Source organism: Schistocerca piceifrons, chromosome 1, assembly GCF_021461385.2.
Source record: "Schistocerca piceifrons isolate TAMUIC-IGC-003096 chromosome 1, iqSchPice1.1, whole genome shotgun sequence".
Classification (NCBI taxonomy): Eukaryota; Metazoa; Arthropoda; class Insecta; order Orthoptera; family Acrididae; genus Schistocerca; species Schistocerca piceifrons.
In genome coordinates this window covers 917,507,902-917,528,945 of record NC_060138.1, presented here as the reverse complement: position 1 = coordinate 917,528,945, position 21,044 = coordinate 917,507,902, and the positions used below count along the sequence as shown (strand labels likewise).

General features: G+C 41.5%; 1 protein-coding gene across 5 annotated transcripts in view; it reads right to left on the bottom strand.

Annotated features, from left to right (window-relative positions):
• The window catches only part of LOC124717142 (solute carrier family 12 member 8), a 195,524-nt gene that overhangs the window by 42,546 nt on the left and 131,934 nt on the right, over nucleotides 1-21,044 (bottom strand). For all 5 annotated transcript variants that reach the window (XM_047243930.1, XM_047243905.1, XM_047243896.1 and 2 more), the window contains exon 9: nucleotides 11,960-12,159. In XM_047243930.1, the coding sequence (XP_047099886.1) occupies nucleotides 11,960-12,159 (200 nt within the window). The remainder of the gene's footprint in view (nucleotides 1-11,959; nucleotides 12,160-21,044) is intronic.

Genomic DNA, 21,044 nt, shown 5'->3' with positions numbered 1-21,044 from the left:
TGTCTGTGTGCAACTCACAACCTCCTTCACCAGGCATGAACAAGGAAGTGAACAGTGTTTCCCAAGTGACACTAGCCCCAAACGAGCTCTACCAAGAAGTACTTGTGATGGACAAGATGTTAAAAATGCAAGTGGACATGAGTGCAGCAGTGATCTTAAATTCCCAAATCTACAAGGGTTATGGATCACAGGCATTGTCTGGATCACAGGCATTGTCTCCTGTCTCTCCTCAGTTGGTGAGCTACAACAAACAACAAATACCTATATTTGGACAGTTTCCTACTTCCATAGCATACAAAATAGTTGTTCAGGTCTTGACCTTTCTAGTAACTTATTTGGGTTAGACACCTTCAAAATTTTTGGGTCCTTTGTTTCTGATGAAGTGCATATGGTATCGGATCAAGTTCCATACCAACAAAATGCACTCTGCAGAGAATTCTCCCTGTGTTCAAAAGGTTTAGGGTGGGCAACTGATTTCAAGCCTTACTTCGCAATGCAACTAACGGTCTGTCCCAGTGTTTTTCATGCCTGCCCAATCCCAATAGCTTTACAGGAGCACGTCAGCCTGGAACTACATCAAGTTATGTCTTTGTTGTTATCACACCTATCTCCTCTAGTGAATGGTCTACTCCAGTAACTGTAGCAAAACCTAACAACAACCTTCAGCCCTGTGGCTATTTTAAAAAGCTGGTAAATTTACAGTCTATTATTGACACCTGTCCCTTACCCTGTCAGAATGACCTATTAGCACGGCTATCCAGGGGCAAGTATTTTTCCGAAATAGACTCATCAGAAACTAACTTGCTGCTGGCTCTGGATGATGATTCCAAGCATTTGCTCATAATGAATAACCCCTTTGGTTTAATACCAATACCAGCACCTGCCATTCGGTGTGGCTAGCACTCCTACTAACATTTTCCAACAGTTTTTGGACCAACTCATGTGCATTAACTATCTGCATGATACTGTTGTCTCAGGTTCTTCATCAGATTAACATTTGCGGCACCTTCATGCCTCTCTCAAAGTGCTACAGGCTGCAAGTTTGAAATGAAACATGAACAAATCACAATTTTTTCATCCATCTATTGTCTATTTCGGTTTTGAAGTCTTGCATGCTGGCCTCAATAACCGAGGATCTTACAGCTTTTTTGCACCCTACCAACATCAAAGAGTTGCAAGTCTTTCTTGTAAAGATTGCATACTACCGTAAATTTATTGCTGTTGCAGCCACACTGACACAGCCACTTCATGCTCTCTTACATAAAGATGTTCCTGTTCATTGGTCACCCACCTACCAGTATGGTTTTACCCTATTAAAGTCACAGTTACACTCAGCACCTTGCTTGGTTACCTTCCAACAAGGCTACATATTGTTTTGGCTACAAACATCTCCCAATATGGTCTTGGGGTCATTCTCATGCACAAATATGCAGACGGTTCCGAATGCCCAATTGCATGCTCTTCCAAAACTCTGAATCAGGCACAACAGTACTACTTGCGCATAGAAAAAGAAGATCTTGCTATTGTGTACACATTCAAAAAATTTCATTTTTTCCTATACGGCTCTGACTTCCATTCGATTACTGATCATAAACCTATGGTTTCTCTTTTCACCCCTTAAGCATCTTTACCAGACAAAGCAGAACATCCACTGCAATGCTGGGCTCTGTTTTTGTCACGCTATGTTATGAGATTCATTTCCAACCCAAAATGCAACACACTAATGAGGATGCTCTTTCTCAATTGCTCATTATCCCCAATCCAGCATGTTTTCAGGATGAACTGTTGTGTTCCTATTTAGACGTGGAAGTTCAAAACACTGTGGATGGTTTTCTCATTAACAGTTCTTGGATTTTGGCAGCTGTCATGGCCAATCGTGTTTTATGTTGGGTTGTTCAATTTGTCCACCACACCTGTCACGATAGAACACTGGGCCAAGTGTCATCAAATCCTTTGCGTGATTATTTTGATCTCCACCACCATCTCTCAGTACTTTATGGCACGTTACTGTTGGCCACTGAACAGTCGGCACCCACAGTTTTCATGCCCCCCCACATTGCGGCGGGACATCATGCACCTTCTCCACTTGGACCATTGGGGTGTTTCCTGTACAAAACTGCTGGCCCCACTGCCACATGTTTTGGCAGGATATTGACATTGAGATCAAGCACACTACGACAGCCTGCACCCACTGCACTGCCCATTGAGTGGTACCTTGGGACTCTCTTTCGCTGTGGCTCGACCACCAGTGCCCCTGGGAGAGTACTCATGCTGATTTTGCGAGTCAGTTCCTCAACTCATTTTGGCTTGTAGTAGTTTATGCTTTCTCAAAATTTCCTTATGTAGTTTGTTGCCTGTCCACATTCACGGCAGCTACAGTCATGGCCCACAATTTGTGTCTCAAGATTTTGAAAATTTTTGCACATTCAGCATGTTACAGCCCCTCCCTTTCATCCCCAGTCTGATGGTGGAGTGGAGTGGCTGGTCCATACATTCAAAATGTAGATGAAAAAATATATCACTCAGTCTTCTCCTGGGGAGTCTTTGATAGGGCCTTGAGTTCATAGTGGTTCACTCCCGTCAGTGACCATAGACCCCCGGAGCTGCTTCACAGTGTCAGCGCCATACACTGTTCCAACTGCTCCGGTAGGCATCCGGCCATGTACTGGTGCCCACCTTGCAATGATTCCAGCCAGACTCAGCCATATCAGTCCAAATGTTTGGCTGGCACTCTAAGTGGATACAAGTGGCAGTCCACCACCACCAAGGCCACCGTCTCTATCATGTGCAACTCCAATGCCTTGATGTCATGACACTATGACCACCTCTCCCCACGCATGACTGAACAAGTGCCGGAGCTCTGCCCCAGTAGCTGCCTCCACCATCTGCACTGGCCCCCACAGTGCGGTCCTCGCCCCCTCCAGTTCCTGTGCCCTCCTCATTCTGGCTGCCGCCATCAATGGGGGGAGTAGTCTGGGTCATGCCACAACCAACTCTGCAGCCCGTTGCCCTGGCTGCTGCTGTCTCCTCTGCTGCCTCCATCGCCAAGTGCCTGCCCAAATATGAACACTGATGCAGCACTTCCATTACCAGTGCTCCTTTATGATCTCTCACAGGGGAGTGGGCACCATGCCTGTCCACACCTGTGTCACTTCAAACCATATTCTCCTGTGACAGCATGACAGCTGCTCCAGTAGTCATCCCTATCCAATGAAGGCAAGGCCACCTCCAAAGTGAAAACTTTTATTCATGGCAGAAGGAGTTTTATAACTCCATAGAGTGACTGCACATAAACAAACAGCATGCACCTCCATGGCTAGCCTAAAGAGGTAACCTTGCATGGGCACGGATGGCGCAGAAAGCATTGCAATGTGTACAAAGCAGTCTCGTGTGAGACGGTGTGCAGGGCTCTTGGGTAGATAAATGTTTACGAGAAGATTGTATGCTCCCCTGTTAGACTGTTCTTTAATGGTTAAGAGTTATTACACTGATTCCTACTTCATTCATTCATTCAGTGTTTCAGTGTATCCCTTCATGCGAAAGCAGAATAAAGTTTCATTGGTGGGAATTCTGATACTGTGTTTGTACAATGTTCTTACCTAGATTCTCTGATTTTGTAAAATATTTATTTAATTTCCATTTTGCTCTTGTTCTTGGACATGCTACCTGTACTGTTAACTACATATCACTACTAATTCTAACTATGAATGTTCAACAGAAGGTCATAGCCATGCATAAGGGAGAGGTGCTATATTTACATCTGTACTCTGCAAATCACTCCCAAGAATACAGGAGAGAGTACTTCGTGTGGCACCACACATATCTGGGTTTCTTCCCAATCTGTTTGCATATGGAACACACGGAGATTGTCAGTTTAACTATCTCTGTGTGTACTGTAATAAATCTAGCATCGTCTTTACAGCTCCTTTCAGAGCAATATGTAGTGGGTTGTAGTATATTCCCACATTACCCACTTAACACTGGTTGTGAAAAATTTCTAGAATGTAAGTATTTATAAACAATCTCATCTGTAGACAATTGCATTTTCTCAGTATACTACAAATGAAACCATGTCTAACATCTGCTTTATCTACAATGAGCCTATGTCATCATTTCATATCCCTACAAACTGTTATACTCAGATGTTTGTATGATTTGTTGATTCCAATTGTAGCTCATTGATATTATTTTCATATTCTTGTATCCAGCAAACATTTGGATTCCCTGCTGAGCTGCAATACCAATGTGGAGTCTGAGCTACTGTGGCAAGCAGAGACAGCTCCTTCTAGTTCCACAGCTGACAAAAGCAGACAGTACAACAGGCAGAGTTCTGTACTTAAATAAGGATGCACAGTCACATACTGCCACTTGCCTGTTATCATCTGAAGCCTTCAGACTGATTCTTTTATTAAAAAGTTTGACTACCGCTTCTTTTAAGGCTTTCTCTCTTTTGGCATTCACTCAGGATTGCTCATATATGCTTATGGCGATCTCCGTGTGTTTTGGACACTGTCTCCAATCAGCTGCTCACTTTGCAATCTTAGTTGCTAACAACCACTCAGAACAGACAGTTGTTCCGTCATTCACTGTGTCATACACTGAGTAGAACAGAACACATACCATATTATATTTTGTGTTCTATGAAGTACACCATTTTACATTTCTGAACATTTAAAGCATATTACTAATGTTATCACAGTTTAGAAATCTTATCAAGGTCTGACTGACTATTCCAGTAGCATATTTAGTATAGCACATAATGCAAGTAACTGGTTATCTACAAAACATCTATGGTTTATTAATCTTTTCTGTTAGATTATCAAAATTCTTCATGAACAGTAAGGATCCCAACAGATTTTCCTGGGTTACTCCTGGAGTTACTTCTACATCTGTCAATGACTCTCCATCCAAGATAATATGCTGCCTCCTCCCTACCAAGAAATCCTCAAGACAGTCACACATTTCATACGAGACGCTGCATGGCAGAATTTTCATCAATAAGTGTTAATGTCTTACCAAGACAAATGTTTTTTTGGAAGTAAAGAAATAATGCATTTACCTGATTGTCTGAATCGATGGCTTTCAGAACATCATGTGAGAAAAGCACAAATTGGGGTTTGTATGACTAAATTTTTGAAACTTGTGCTGGACTGCATGGATGAGATAATTTGCCCGAGATATCTTATTACTGTGTGACTCCCTTCATGATTTCTCCCATTAAGAATAAAAATGAACCAAATTTAGGTGACCACCAGTTTGAATTTAAACAGAATGGAAGTATAAGGGAAACTATGCTCACCAGATAATGCAAGGTGTCCCAGGATAAAAAGATCAGTATTCTGGGATATCACAGGAATGCTCAATTGAATAAGCTTCATGTGGATATGTGTTTTCTTCCCAATGGTTTCCCAGATAAATCAGATTTAATTTACATTTGTTTTTGGGTCAGTGGCACGTACACATGCGCCTTACCCACCCAGTTTCTTTAACCTTTATTCTAGCCCAACCCACCTCATTGCTTGCAACCTCTTAGCTCAGGATGTCATTCTTCCATTAAACTTAACCACAGAAAACACAGCTGTCCATAGTGTGTTATGAGCGAAGTCGTGTGAGGAACTGAGAGTGTGCCCGACAGAAGCAGCAGTTAACTGCGTTTGTGTATGCACTGGCTATAATGCCACCCATTTACAGTAATGAAGAATATGCAGATATAGTGTTTGTCTACAGCTGCTGCGATGGTATTCACCAGTTGCTATCAAAAGAATACCGTCAGTTCTTTTTGACATATTGAATTCCTGATCATAATGAGTTTACTAGACTTTTCAGCATATTGCATGAAATATGTACTCTTATAAGTAATCATTTTTCTCCTGAATGTGTAGTTCAACAGCCTCTCCAAGAACAGTAACACACTGCTGAAATGGTGCAGTGGATCCGTACTACCAGCACATGGTGTCTTTTTATACATACCAGTGTCCCATGAGCATGTGTATGATGAACATGACATGCAAAAAGTTTGTACCCATTTTACTTATGGTGTACCCAGAATCTTCACACAAGTGTTAATGACACACAACTTGAATTTTGTTACTGGTTAAGTGATAATCATTATGTGCTTCCATTAACATTTTTCACTGATGAAGCCATGTTCACACAGAGTGGAATCAACAACACACATAACAGTCATTAATGGTCACAAGAAAATCCACATGCTACAATGGAAACCAATTTCCAAGTTCATTATTCAATCATTGTTTGACGTGGCTTGATTGGTAACACATTGATAGGTTCAATCATTTTAGAAGAATGAATGAGTCCTTTGGGCATGTGGACTGCAGTGTACTTCCAACTTGACAGAGCCCCTCCACATTTTACCAGTTGTGTGAGGTAACATTTCAGCTGCACTTACCCTAATCATTGGCTTGGTCATGGTAGTATAATTAACTTGTCAACAAGACTGCCAGACCTTCCACCATTAGATTCTCATTTATAGGTTTGGATGAAGTCCAAAGCATACAAACAAAATGTGAGTACACCAGATGAAGTGCTTGGTCACATCATGGATGTTGCTGCCCTCATTAGGGAACTTGCAGAAGCACTCACCCAACACTGAAGTTGACTGTTGGTTAATCAAACATTTATTGTGAACTGTACAACAGCTCTAATGAGATGTGTACGTTAATGCTTAGAGGTGACTGTGTTGAAAATATGTATTTTTCAAGTGATGCTTTACGAAACACTTGTTGATGATTATTAACTGTTGTACATGTGTAAACCTGACAATGTTTTGAATAACACACAAAATAAATAGCACTGTACATGAAATGTGTTCTATCTAAGAAACCATTCAGAATACAGCATATAACCATAAGCAGTTCTTTGCTTCAAATGAGCATTCCTGTCACATTCCTGATTATGACCATTAATCTTGGAACACCCTGTACATACACCACCCCCTAAAGGGCACACTTCTCGCTCTGGAACACTGTACAAGGTGAAGAACTTGTAATAGGCGGCCATGTGGCCCCCCACCACTGATGTCGTGGCAGTTAATTCATATGCCTAAGCCAATAAATCATATGGAATCAGTGTAGTAAGATACGACAATGCAAAGACATGATAGAATGGCAAAGAAAAGCTGTTGTGTTTGGACTTGCCCATAATCACACCATAGAATAAATTATCCTATTTACTGATGTATCAATGAGGACCATCTCAAGCGTCTTTAAGGAATAGTGGACAGTAACTGACTGGAGAGGTGTAGGGTGGTCTGATGAGTCACAATTCTGCCTTTTCTTAAATGATGCAAGGTGCTGAGTGTACTGATGGCCCAATATGGCATATAACTCACAGTATGTGGTGAAGGATGTAGTTGCGGCTCGAGTTGGTTCTGTTGCGTTTTGGGGGTGCTTTTCATACTATGTCCTGAGTCCACTCATTCACATCTCCGTGAACATGAACAAGTATGTTTATTTCAAAATTCTTGGTGACCCAAGTGTTGCCCTTCCCTCTACATGCTCCTGATGACTACTCAACAGACACTTGCATCTTCTTTAGTCACTTTACTCTCCGAAAACCAACTTGGTCTTCCAAGCTAACAACAGCGTGTTCACTGAGCTGCTACTTTGATAAACACACAAGCAACCTATCACACCTCGAATGGCCCGCTAAGTCATCCCAATCTTAACCCCACTGAAAATGTCTGGGACTATTTGGGACAGTAGGTGAAATTTAGCAATCAATATCTCTTGCACCACATATGGTGGCACTACAGGATCTAATCATCATTTGTATTTGCTTCAGCTGGGAACTGAAGAAACTTGTGGACTGTCTTCCTCTCACCAAATTGAAGACACCATCAATGCTAGAGGTGGTGATACTAGGTATTAGCATCCTGTCTTGTCCAGCATACTTACAATAACATTACAACAGTTTATAGACAAAATTATGGACACAAGACAACCATTATTGCATTCATAGATCTAGAAAATGCTACAAATAGTGTAAGATGGAATAAGTTAATGAAGATTGTCTAGCGTTAGTCAAGATTTCAGAGGAAGATGAACAGTCAGTGAATCGTATAAAAACCGAGAAGATATCATACACAAAAGCAGTCAAGTACAAGGGGCTTAGACACAGAAAGAACTATTGCTTGGCAGTAACTTGCGACCAATATTTTTCAAACATATATGGAGGGAAGCACTGAAGAATGTAAAGAGGATGTGGAAGGAGTAAAATTTAATGGTGTGGAGTCTCAAAAGATTAGATTTGCTGATACCACAGAATCAATGAGAAAAACATAAGAAATTTTAGAAAGAAAACAGAAAGATGTTGAAAGAGAAGTAAAACATAAAAATTAACATGAATAAGACCAAATTGGGCTACACAATTGTCAAAATATTACAGTATTCATTGTGCTTTCTGATATACCACTCAGACAAGGAGGTAAAAGCACCTCAGATGGCCTAAGTTCAGACTAATAAAAGAAAAAAGTTTTGCTTACATTAAGGAAACTAAATGTGATGACCAAAAAGAGAATTATTATTATCTTTGACTGCAGTGAAGCTTGTATGTTTCATAAATCTGAAATATTGGTGCATGCAAAAAGAGATGTGTCGCACTGAAAGAAGATGGAAGAGGTCTTGTGGATATCAATGCTCACAAACGATAAGGTCTTAGTAGTATAGGTAAAGAAAAATCTTCTCTATCAACAGCACAAAAATAAAGAGATCAATTAGTTGGCCATATCTATCAACACAATAGTTATCTATTTGATGACAATATTATGAAAACAATAGATTGTCATTCACGACATAGTAGAGATGTTGAGTAACAGACAGGCATAACAAAAAGACTGTTAAACAAGTAAGCTTTCAGCCAATAGGCCTCAATCTGAGTTACACAACATACATACACATTAATACAAATGGAATTCGCACACACTTGGCCACTGTCTCTGGCTGCACAGCCCAGACTGTGTGCAACAGTATAAGATGGGAGAAGCAATCTGCATGGTGGAGTAAAGAGCAGGCTGGGGCAAGGAGGGGGAGGGATAGCAAGGTAGGGCTGGGGGATGATAAAGTGCTGCTTGTAGCAGTATACAGAGACGAGGTGGGAAGAAAGTTGCCAGCTAGGTGCAGTTGATAGTTTCGAGTGGAGATTTGGCGGGAGAAAAGGGGGGAGGGGGGGGGGGGGGAGGGAGAAGTGATAAAACAGTGGGAGCATTGGTGGAACAGAGGGCTGTGTAGTACCGGTGTGGGAACAGGGAAAGGGATAGGTGGGTGAAGGGCTGTGTCTAACGAAGGCTGAGGCCAGGGGGGTTCTGAGGACACAGGATATATTGCAGGAAGAGTTCCCAGTTGCACAATGCAGAAAAGCTGGAATTGGTAGGAAGGATTCAGGTGGCATAGGCTGGGAAGCAGTCACTGAAATGAAGATTGTTGCATTGGGTAGTGTGCTCAGCAACTAGGTGATCCAGCTGTTTGTTGGCAACAGTTTGTCAGTGGCCATTCACATAGACAGACAGCTTGTTGGTTGTGATGCTCACACAGAATGCAGCACAGTGGTTGCAGCTTAGCTGGTAGATTACATGACTGGTTTCACAGGTAGCCCTGCCTTTGATGGGATAGGTGATGCTTGTAACTGGACTGAAGTAGGTGGTGGTGGGAGTATGTATGGGACAGTCTACTACAGGAATATAAGCCAAGAGGCAAGGAGTTGGGAGCAGGGGTTGTGTAGGGGCAGATGAGGATATTGTGTAGATTCGGTGGACACTGAAATACCACTGCTGGAGGTGTGGGAAGGATAGTGGGTAGGACATTCCTCATATCAGGGCAAAATGAGAGGTAGTCCTGGCAGGGGATGTGATTCAGAGGCAGAGCCACGTGTGAAAGCACCCACATGATTTACCAACTGACCTGCCTACACTGTGAAGCCTTCTATGTTCGAATGACCAGCAACGAACTGTACATTCGCATGAACGGACACAGGCAGTCAGTGTTTGTTGGTAATGAGGATCACCCTCTGGCTAAACATGCCTTGGTGCACGGCCAGCACATCTTGGCACAATGTTGCACCGTCCGGGTTATCTGGATACTTCCCACTGACACCAACCTATCAGAACTCCGGTGATGGGAACTTGCCCTTCAATATATCCTCTCTTCCCGTTACCCACCAGGCCTCAATCTCCGCTAATTTCAAACTGCCGCCACTCGTACATCACTTGTCACTCAACAACATCTTTGCCTCTGTACTTCTGCCTCAACTGACATCTCTGCCCAAACTCTTTGCCTTTACAAATTTCTGCTCGTGTCTGTGTATGTGCGGATGGATATGTGTGTGTGTGCGCGAGTGTATACCTGTCCTTTTTTCCCCCTAAGGTAAGTCTTTCCGCTCCCGGGATTGGAATGACTCCTTACCCTCTCCCTTAAAACCCACATCCTTTCGTCTTTCCCTCTCCTTCCCTCTTTCCTGATGAGGCAACCGTTTGTTGTGAAAGCTTGAATTTCATGTGTATGTTTGTGCTTATTTGTGTGTCTATCGACCTGCCAGCACTTTCGTTCGGTAAGTCACATCATCTGTGTTTTTAGATATATTTTTCCCATGTGGAATGTTTCCCTCTATTATATATATAGTGTGTGTGTTTTGTCTAATACAGAAGAAGGCCTTTTGGCCTAAAGCTTACTTGTTTAGCGGTCTTTTTGTTGCGCCTGTATGCGGCTTAGCATCTCTGCTATATGGTGAGTACCAACTATCCTTTTTATAATGTTGTCAGACCCTTGATTTCCCATTGCTGAATATTCTATGTAGATCAGAGATAATGCACGAGGACGCTAATGTGAGGAAGCAAAGAGAAGGTGAATATCTGCTACCTCAACTTTGGCTCACATTAAGTCATAGCCTTTCTCAATAGTGGTGAAACATTCCCTGTCTTCTGTCACTCTTATTATCTTGTTTCTAAAGCTCTGCTTCAACTTGGAAATTTGAGCAACACAAGGTTACTCTGCAGGAAAGACTCTCTGGGTTTTCTCCTCTTGCTCAGTATACGGGTGCATCTTTAACAACTGTTTGGATATGATTTTAAGGCCTGGACACTTTTAGAGTAATTTGTATCAGGCTTAGTTACTTTTTTCCATGTTATGGCTGGATGACAAGTATTCCTTCCTAGCTGTGAAGAATTTTCTTTTGCATTTTTGATGCTACTGAATATCTCATTGGGGATTATTTCATTGATTTGTTATTTTGTCTACACCATTCAAATTTTAAAATTTTTTCTCCATAAATTTTTGGTTCTTACAGCATTTTTAATATACCCTCCCTGTTTAGCATTATTCTAGTGTAATTCTCATTTAGGTTCAATACATCCATAAAACCATTATGCTCCCATATTAAGTACTCATGCATGTGACAAAATAATTTCCAGAACTGCTGAAGATTGTTCCGTAAATGGGGTGTCCCAGCAGGAATGGTCAATATTCAGGATTTGACGGGAAGAATAATTCAAAGCAAGACAGTATAGTACACATGAACTGTAAATTCCAAACATTAAGAGTTATGAGAACTTGTTTATCTTTATTAATGTAAAATAAGTACGTCTACTGAACAAGTGCTCTTAGCTCTTAAGGTATGCATGTTAGAGCCCTTGTCTACTAAACAATTGGTTTTGGCCCATACTGCTTTCTCCAAAAATATGGAATTAAAAGAGTAAGCAGCAGAAAAGATTTGTTTCACAGCCTCGAAGATGATGATCTGCTCAAACCCCTTAAGTATGTATGTTCGAGCCCATGTTTACTCAACTTTTTCACTTTGAATGATGATTCCTGTCATACCCTCGTATACTGATCATTCCTCCTGGCACAACCTGTATATAGTACAGTCTAAGAGTGTATAAAATTAATATGTAAATGCTTGTCTGCGTAACATTACTTTTTAGTCACAAAAAACTATGCAGGTTACTCACCTAAATCTGTCTTCACGTCTCTGGTGAATATCATGTGTCTGTGCCAATGCAAAGTATGCGTAATCAATAGAGGCATATGTAATCAGGAAAGGCATGGTGACAACAGGTGCAAGTGTATTTATCTGTCCAACTAGGATGAAAGTCAGCGTAACGACTGCAACCACTGCCAATGAATACAGTGGCACTTTATTGGGACCCCGCTGCAAAATGTTAAATTTAATCACTACACAAAAGTAATTATTCTCATTTTCACATTATTCATGAAGGATACAGTTATGAACATAATGGGAAACGTAAAAATAATAATACTACCTCCTGCACCACAATGAACACACATCCAATTGAGAGCCAAACTGATAATGAAGTATTAATAATTCCAAAAATGTGCTGACTCAATGTTTTGACTTCAAAATGTGGGCTAGTTAGAGAGAGAGAGAGAGAGAGAGAGAGAGAGAAAATGCCTGTTTTATTTTTCTTTCTATCTTGACCAACACCTTCTGTCCATAACTCGCTTCAGGCTACCTTAACATCACAGATCAGGAACCATACGTACTCAGCCAAGACTGGCCAACCTCTCTAAGGGATAGGTGTATGCAACGTGGGACAGGAGGGGGCACTGTTGGGCTATAGGGTACAGAGTTTCTATTCACTTCAGAATAATGACAAATTAACGTTTGGCACTGCTGAGCATCAAGGAAAATGCAGTCTCTACACAATTTAAGTTTATTAAGTTGTCATACAGATTACTGGAAATATTCCATTTCCTTGGCACAACAGCACTTTTGGCACTACCATACAGTCAAAGAGAATGCAAAACTTTATGAAACATTGCCAAAATAGAGTCGCCAATTTGTCCACCCATACAGCTCTTACATAGTTACAGAAAAGTGCTGGTCAGATGTCTAATCCAAGTTCAGCAAGTCTGTTCAGGGCCATAGGAGTGAGCATATTTGTGTGTGTGTGTGTGTGTGTGTGTGTGTGTGTGTGTGTGTGTGTGTATGTGTGTGTGTGTTTTGCTAGAAAAAAACTAGTACCTGAAAGCTAGCATGAATGCTGTTTTCTATTATTTGTTTCTCTACTCTAGGCACCAATCCACTATACGTGAGTGCTTGCCTTCCTCTTATTTTACGTATTGCTCCATCCAAGAATTTCCATTATGGCAGAAGAACTAAAGCAGTCCCTGGAAGGAAAAAATGGCCATATTATAAGACAGGTGTTCTCATCTGTGGATCCAAATGCAAATTTGGAAAGAAAAAATTGTCATGTTCTGCACTAGAAAAGAGAAATATGATGTGAAATTTCAAAGTCTCCCCATAAATTGAAACCTTTTTGACGCCTATAGGGTGCAACATAGCACAACATGCAGTCAAAGAGTTATAAATTTCGCATCTCAGTTAGCATCACTGCAAAATAAGTTATCAACCTGAAGAGGCGAAGATGGTTTTGGTTCAGTCACAAGCTTTTAAATAAAGAGCCAGTGCTGTAAGTCTAGTTGAATAATTCCTTTTGCAGAACCTCCACAATAAACATATTTTCAAAAACATATTTGGTTAATATTTGGTCAAGGCATACAAATGATGCAATAAATCCACTAACATGATCACACCTGAAATTTTGTAATCAGTGTTACAGATTGTTCCATTACGCTTCGGGTGTGCAGCCGCAAGAAACCTCCTTCTTCTTCTAATATTTTGGCCGTATAACATTGAGCCATCTTCAGAGTGAGCCGCAGGACAGCCGCTCCAGTGCTCGCTTCGTCCCTTTATACTCGTGTACCACGCGACTGCACATGCGGCCACAGATGCAAATGCGCCAGAGACGTAGGTCGGCGGCAGAGACGTGCATAATGCGCGGGTTGTATCTATGACTCTGCAGTCGATCTGCGTTGACATATCGATGTATCATTGCGAGCTGCACTGTGACAACGTCTTTGTGAGTTTACTGCAGCAAGTGCCGGATTCCATGATTTATCAAGATTGAAACCACTATCACATGCACGGGACCGTATACATGTGGATTTCACTGGCCTCTTTCTCAGTGCTTATTGGCTATTGGTCACTGACGCATATTCTTGTTTTCTGGATGTCGTTCATTGCGTTTTAACATCCACAACTGCCACTGTTGCAGCCTTGCCCAAAATTTTTCACCTGAAGGCTTGCACATGATGTTAGTGTTTGATAATGGTCCATAATTTTCATTGCAAGAGTTTGCAGCATTTGAGATGCCCATGGTACCTGTCACATCCTTGCCCCACTGTTCCATCCACAATCTAATGGTGAAATGGAACAGCTAGCGCGAATATTCAAAACTCGCATGAAAAAAAAAAAAAAAAAAAAATTGCCAACTCTTCGCCCGCTGTTGCCTTAGATCAGTTTTTCTCCTTGTAATATTTCATGCCATTCAGCGAGAAGAGCCCACCGGAGCTACTTTGTGGGTGCTAGCCAAGGACACTGCTACGCCTCCTGCATCCTCCACTTGAACATCAACCCGAACAGCTGCCATGCCTCTTTTTGCCAGGTGTGGTTGACTGTGTGCACGGTTTTGGACATCAGCCTAAATGCATTCCAGCTTTCACTGCCAGATGCCAGAGGCAGCGTCTCTGTGACATCTGCATGGTGGAAGGCCTCTGCTTGAGGCATTGTGATCAGCTTCATCTTTGCGTGGATGGCTGGGGCCTACTATCACACCATCACCTCCAAGCCTGCCCACATCAGGTGTCACATCATCTGCTGCTGCCAGTTCTCCCCTTCCATACACGTGAGGGCATCCCTCCTTGTTGGCCAAACCAGCAGTTCCTCAACTGCTTCTGACACAATCATCAGGGATTCCATCACCCATTACTGAGCACCCGCTGATACCAGTATCATCAACACCACGAGCACCATCACCAGAGCTGATGCCTGAGGTTGATATGGAAGCACGACTGGTGTCACCGGTGTTGCCATATGGCCAAAAGCTTAAATTGTGAGAGTTTTTTTGGTTGCGCCTATCTGTGACTCAACATCTCTACTTTCCTTCTCATAATATATACATATATAGCAAAACTACTATTAATATCCCTTGTTCCTTAAATAAATGTCCAAAAGGTGATCTTGGCTGGGTACCAGCTATTACTTTGATTATACAGTCTCGTGCACTGAATACTTTTTCCTTGATGATAGATTACATGAAAATATGATGCCATATGAAAGCAAAATCAAATAGGGGTAATGCAGGGGTAACTTTAATGATGAATACGAAAATAAGAGTGCGGGTAAGCTACTACAAACAGCATAGTAAACGCATTATTGTGGCCAAGATAGACACAAAGCCCACACCTACTACAGTAGTACAAGTTTATATGCCAACTAGCTCTGCAGATGATGAAGAAATTGATGAAATGTATGATGAGATAAAAGAAATTGTTCAGCTAGTGAAGGGAGACGAAAATTTAATAGTCATGGATGACTGGAATTCGACAGTAGGAAAAGGAAGAGAAGGAAATGTAGTAGGTGAATACGGATTGGGGCTAAGAAATGAAAGAGGAAGCCGCCTGGTAGAATTTTGCACAGAGTATAACTTAATCATAGCTAACAGTTGGTTCAAGAATCATGAAAGAAGGTTGTATACATGGAAGAATCCTGGAGATATTAGAAGGTTTCAGATAGTTTATATTATGGTAAGAAAAAGATTTAGGAACCAGGTTTTAAATTGTAAGACATTTCCAGGGGCAGATGTGGACTCTGGCCACAATCTATTGGTTATGAACTGTAGATTAAAACTGAAGAAACTACAAAAAGGTGGGAATTTAAGGAGATGGGACCTGGGTAAACTAAAAGAACATAAGGGATGGTTGGTTGTTTTGGGGAAGGAGACCAGACAGCGTGGTCATCGGTCTCATCGGATTAGGGAAGGATGGGGAAGGAAGTCGGCCGTGCCCTTTCAGAGGAACCATCACGGCATTTGCCTGGAGTGATTTAGGGAAATCACGGAAAACCTAAATCAGGATGGCCGGACGCGGGATTGAACCGTCGTCCTCCCGAATGTGAGTCCAGTGTCTAACCACTGCGCCACCTCGCTCGGTGAACATAAGGGAACAAATGACAGGAATGGGGGTAAGAAATACAGTAGAAGAAGAATGGGTAGCTTTGAGGGATGAAATAGTGAAGGCAGCAGAGGATCAACTACGTAAAAATACGAGGGCTAGTAGAAATCCATGGGTAACAGAAGAGGTACCGAATTTAATTGATGAAAGGAGAAAATATAAAAATGCAGTAAATGAAGCAGGCAAAAAGGTATACAAACGTCTCAAAAATGAGATCGACAGGAAGTACAAAATGGCTAAGCAGGGATGGCTAGAGGACAAATGTAAGGATGTAGAGGCTTATCTCATGAGGTGTAAGATAGATACTGCCTACAGGAAAATTAAAGAGACCTTTGGAGAAAAGAGAACCACTTGCATGAATATCAAGAGCTCAGATGGAAACCCAGTTCTAAGCGAAGAAGGGAAAGCAGAAAGGTGGAAGGAGTATATAGAGGGTCTATACAGGGGCGATGTTCTTGAGGACAATATTATGGAAATGGAAGAGGATGTAGATGAAGATGAAATGGGAGATATGATACTGCATGAAGAGTTAGACAGAGCATTGAAGGACCTAAGTCGAAACAAGGCCCCGGGAGTAGACAACATTCCATTAGAACTACTGATAGCCTTGGAAGAGCCAGTCCTGACAAAACTCTACCATCTGGTGAGCAAGATGTATGAGACAGGTGAAATTCCCTCAGACTTCAAGAAGAATATAATCATTCCAATCCCAAAGAAAGCAGGTGTTGACAGATGTGAAAATTACCGAACTATCAGTTTAATAAGTCACGGCTGCAAAATACTAACTCGAATTCTTTAGAGACGAATGGAAAAACTGGTAGAAGCCGACCTCGGGGAAGATCAGTTTGGATTCCATAGAAATGTTGGAACACGTGAGGCAATACTGACCCTACGACTTGTCTCAGAAGAAAGATTAAGAAAAGGCAAACCTACGTTTCTAGCATTTGTAGACTTAGAGAAAGCTTTTGACAATGTTGACTGGAATACTCTCTTTCAAATTCTGAACGTGGCAGGGGTAAAATACAGGGAGCAAAGGCTATTTACAATTTGTACAGAAACCAGATGGCAGTTATAAGAGTCGAGGGACATGAAAGGGAAGCAGTGGTTGGGAAGGGAGTGAGACAGGGTTGTAGCCTCTCCCCGATGCTGTTCAATCTGTATATTGAGCAAGCAATAAAGGAAACAAAAGAAAAGTTCGGAGTAGGTATTAAAATCCATGGAGAAGAAATAAAAACTTTGAGGTTTGCCGATGACATTGTAATTCTGTCAGAGACAGCAAAGGACTTGGAAGAGCAGTTGAACGGAATGGACAGTGTCTTGAAAGGAGGGTATAAGATGAACATCAACAAAGGCAAAACAAGGATAATGGAATGTAGTCGAATTAAGTCAGGTGATGCTGAGGGAATTAGATTAGGAAATGAGACACTTAAAGTAGTAAAGGAGTTTTGCTATTTGGGGAGCAAAATAACTGATGATGGTCGAAGTAGAGGGGATATAAAATGTAGACTGACAATGGCAAGGAAAGCGTTTCTGGAGAAGATAAATTTGTTAACGTCGAGTATTGAATTAAGTGTCAGGAAGTTGTTTCTGAAAGTGTTCGTTTAGAGTGTAGCCATGTATGGAAGTGAAACATAGACGATAAATAGTTTAGACAAGAAGAGAATAGAAGCTTTCGAAATGTGGTGCTACAGAAGAATACTGAAGATTAGATGGGTAGATCACATAACTAATGAGGAGGTATTGAATAGGATTGGGGAGAAGAGAAGTTTGTGGCACAACATGACAAAAAGAAGGGACCGGTTGGTAGGACATATTCTGAGGCATCAAGGGATCACAAATTTAGCATTGGAGGGCAGCGTGGAGGGTAAAAATCGTAGAGGGAGACCAAGAGATGAATACACTAAGCAGATTCAGAAGGACGTAGGCTGCAGTAGGTACTTGGAGATGAAGAAGCTTGCACAGGATAGAGTAGCATGGAGAGCTGCATCAAACCAGTCTCAGGACTGAAGACCACAACAACAACAACAACAACAATGAAAGCAGTGAATGAAAGTAGGCTTAGTAAGCTAATGTACTTACATGTTTACTGCCAAAACTTGCAATAACACTACTAGCATAGATAGCTAAACTCAAACATTTCAGCAGATCGGCAATGTCTTTCCTTCAGCTTAATCTCTCATCAATGCACAACCCAAAAATTTGGAATACTCTGCCTTAGCTACAGACTTCTGATCAAACTCTACGTTTATTAATGGTGTTGTTTCATTTCCTGTACAGAACTGTATATACTGTGTTTTATCAAAATTTAATGAGAATCCATTTGCAGGAAACACTTAATAATTTTCTGAAAGACATTATTTACAATTTTCTCAGCTAATTCTTGTTTGCTGGGTGTGATTACTATACCTGTATCATCAGCAAAAAGAACTAACTTCACATCTTCGTGAATATAGAGTGGCAATCATTAATATATATTAAGAACAATAAGAGACCCAAGGTTGAACCCTGTGGGACACCATTCTTGATACCTCCCCAGTTAGAGGACTCTGCTGATTTTTTCACATTATGTGAACTATTCATTTCAAACTTCTGTACTCCTCCAGATAAATATGAATTAAACAATTTGTGCGCTGTCCCACTCATACCTACTCATACTTAAGCTTATCTAGAAGAATTCCATGATTTGCACAATCAGAAGCATATTAGAGGTCACAGAAAATTTCAATTGATGACGTTCAGTTATTCAGAGAATTTAATATTTGATCAGTGAATGCATATACAGGGTGAAAAGTATTTAAACCGACAAACTCTGGGAACTTCCTGGCGGATTAAAACTGTGTGCCCGACCGAGACTCGAACTCAGGACCTTTGCCTTTCGCAGGCAAGTGCTCTACCGTCTGAGCTACCAAAGCACGACTCATGCCCGGTACCCACAGCTTTACTTCTGCCAGTATCTCGTCTCCTACCTTCCAAACTTTACAGAGTTGTAGGGGACATCAAAACAAATATTTTTCCCTAATGTCATTTTTTTCCTATGAGGAGTATTTAAACCGGTAGAGGAAGATTTCTCTGGCGGCAAATTAATTAAACCAACAAACACTTTTCCATTTTTTTATGACCAAGAGACATCACATTAACACAACCCAATTTCAGTTACAGTAGATTTTCAAAAATGCCTCCGTTGACACATAAACAAAGGTTACACCGTCGGATCATGTTCTCTCTGACATGGGCAACAACCCCAGGAGTATCCTGAATTGTTCCTGTTGCTGCTACTATCCGGGGAACCAGATCCTCTTCTGATGCAACAGGAGTTGCGTAAACAAGGTTGCGTGTCTCCCCCCACACAAAAAAGTCCAGAGGGGACATATCTGGGGATCGAGCAGGCCATGGTACAGGACCACCTCTGCCAATCCACGTTTCTGGGAACCGTCGGTCCAGGAATCGACGCACACAACGACTGAAATGTACCGGCGCCCCATCATGTTGGAACCATATGCGTTGTCTTGTAGGGAGTGAGACGTCTTCCAGCAATTCTGGCAATTCTCTGGCGAGAAAATTGTAATAGTACCTGCCATTTAATGGCCTAGGTAGCAGAAACGGCCAAATTAAACAGTCCCCAACACCAACCCACACATTAACGAAGAACCGCACTTGATGAGCGCTAGTAACTGTGGCATGTGGACTAGCCTTACTCCAAACATGCGAAATGTGTGTGTTGAAGACTCCATCATGCCCAAACATTGCTTCATTGGTAAACAACACAGAGGATGGAGATGTAGGACGCATTTCACACTGTTCCAGGTACCACTGCGAAAACTGTGCTCTGGATGGATAATCAACTGGTTCCAGGTTGTGGACACGCTGTAAGTGAAATGGACGTAACAATTGCTCTCGAAGGACTGTTCTTACATTTGTTGTCCCATGTTATGTGCAATTGCACAAGTGCTGATTGAAGGATCCCGCTCCACATGCTGCAAGACAGCTTCCTCAAATTGCAGCGTTCTTAATGTGCGAAGGCCTACCTTTCCAGGTAATCTGCTACATGACCCGGTCTCACGCAGACGTTGGTACACAGCGGCAAAGATCGTATGATGCAGGATATGGCGATTAGGGTATTGTTGTTGATAAAGCCGCTGTGCAGCTCGTCTGTTGTGGTGCGCTACGTAGTTCGCGCCAACCATATCGGCGTGCTCACTCCAGTTGTATCGCTCCATTACTAAACAGACAATGCACTATTATACTGGTGGACAGCAGTTGCCTACAATTGAAGAGCGTAATACAGCCTCCACCGGTTTAAATAATCCTCATAAGAAAAAATGACATTAGGGAAAAATGTTTGTTTTGATGTCCCCTACAACTTCCCAGAGTTTGTTGGTTTAAATACTTTTCACCCTGCATAGTATTTTCTGCTTAAAAGCCTTTCTGAAAACCAAACTGGTATTTTGTTAGTATTTTATTTTTACAAATATATGAAGTTACTTTGAATACATTACTCTGCCACGAAATTTAAAGAAAGCCGTCAGAAGTGAGACTGGGCAGTAGTTGTCGGCATCAGACCTATCCCCCTTTTTATGCAATGGTTTAATGACATCATATTTCAATCTATCAGGAAAAATGCCCTGTTTCAGTGAGTTTTTACGAATTTGGCTGAGCCTCCGACTTGTCTCTTGGGAACAAGCTTTCAGTACTTTGTCAGAGATGCCAAAAATTAAATGTGGGCTTTTACTTTTGAGTGAGTTTATTATTTTCCTTCAAAAGGAGAGATGGGTAGAATTTCAACTTTATCAGATTGGATAGGTATTTCCTCTTCTATGTACAGCTTTTCATTTTCTAATGAACACTTGGATCCTACTTTCTCCACATATATTTATTGATCCACTTAATTGCCCACATTTCAATACAGCTGACATATGACCAATAGAAAATTTGTTTGTATCCAAACAGGATACATCAAATGTATTCAAAATTGCAAATAAGGACAAACATCAGCTGTAGAAT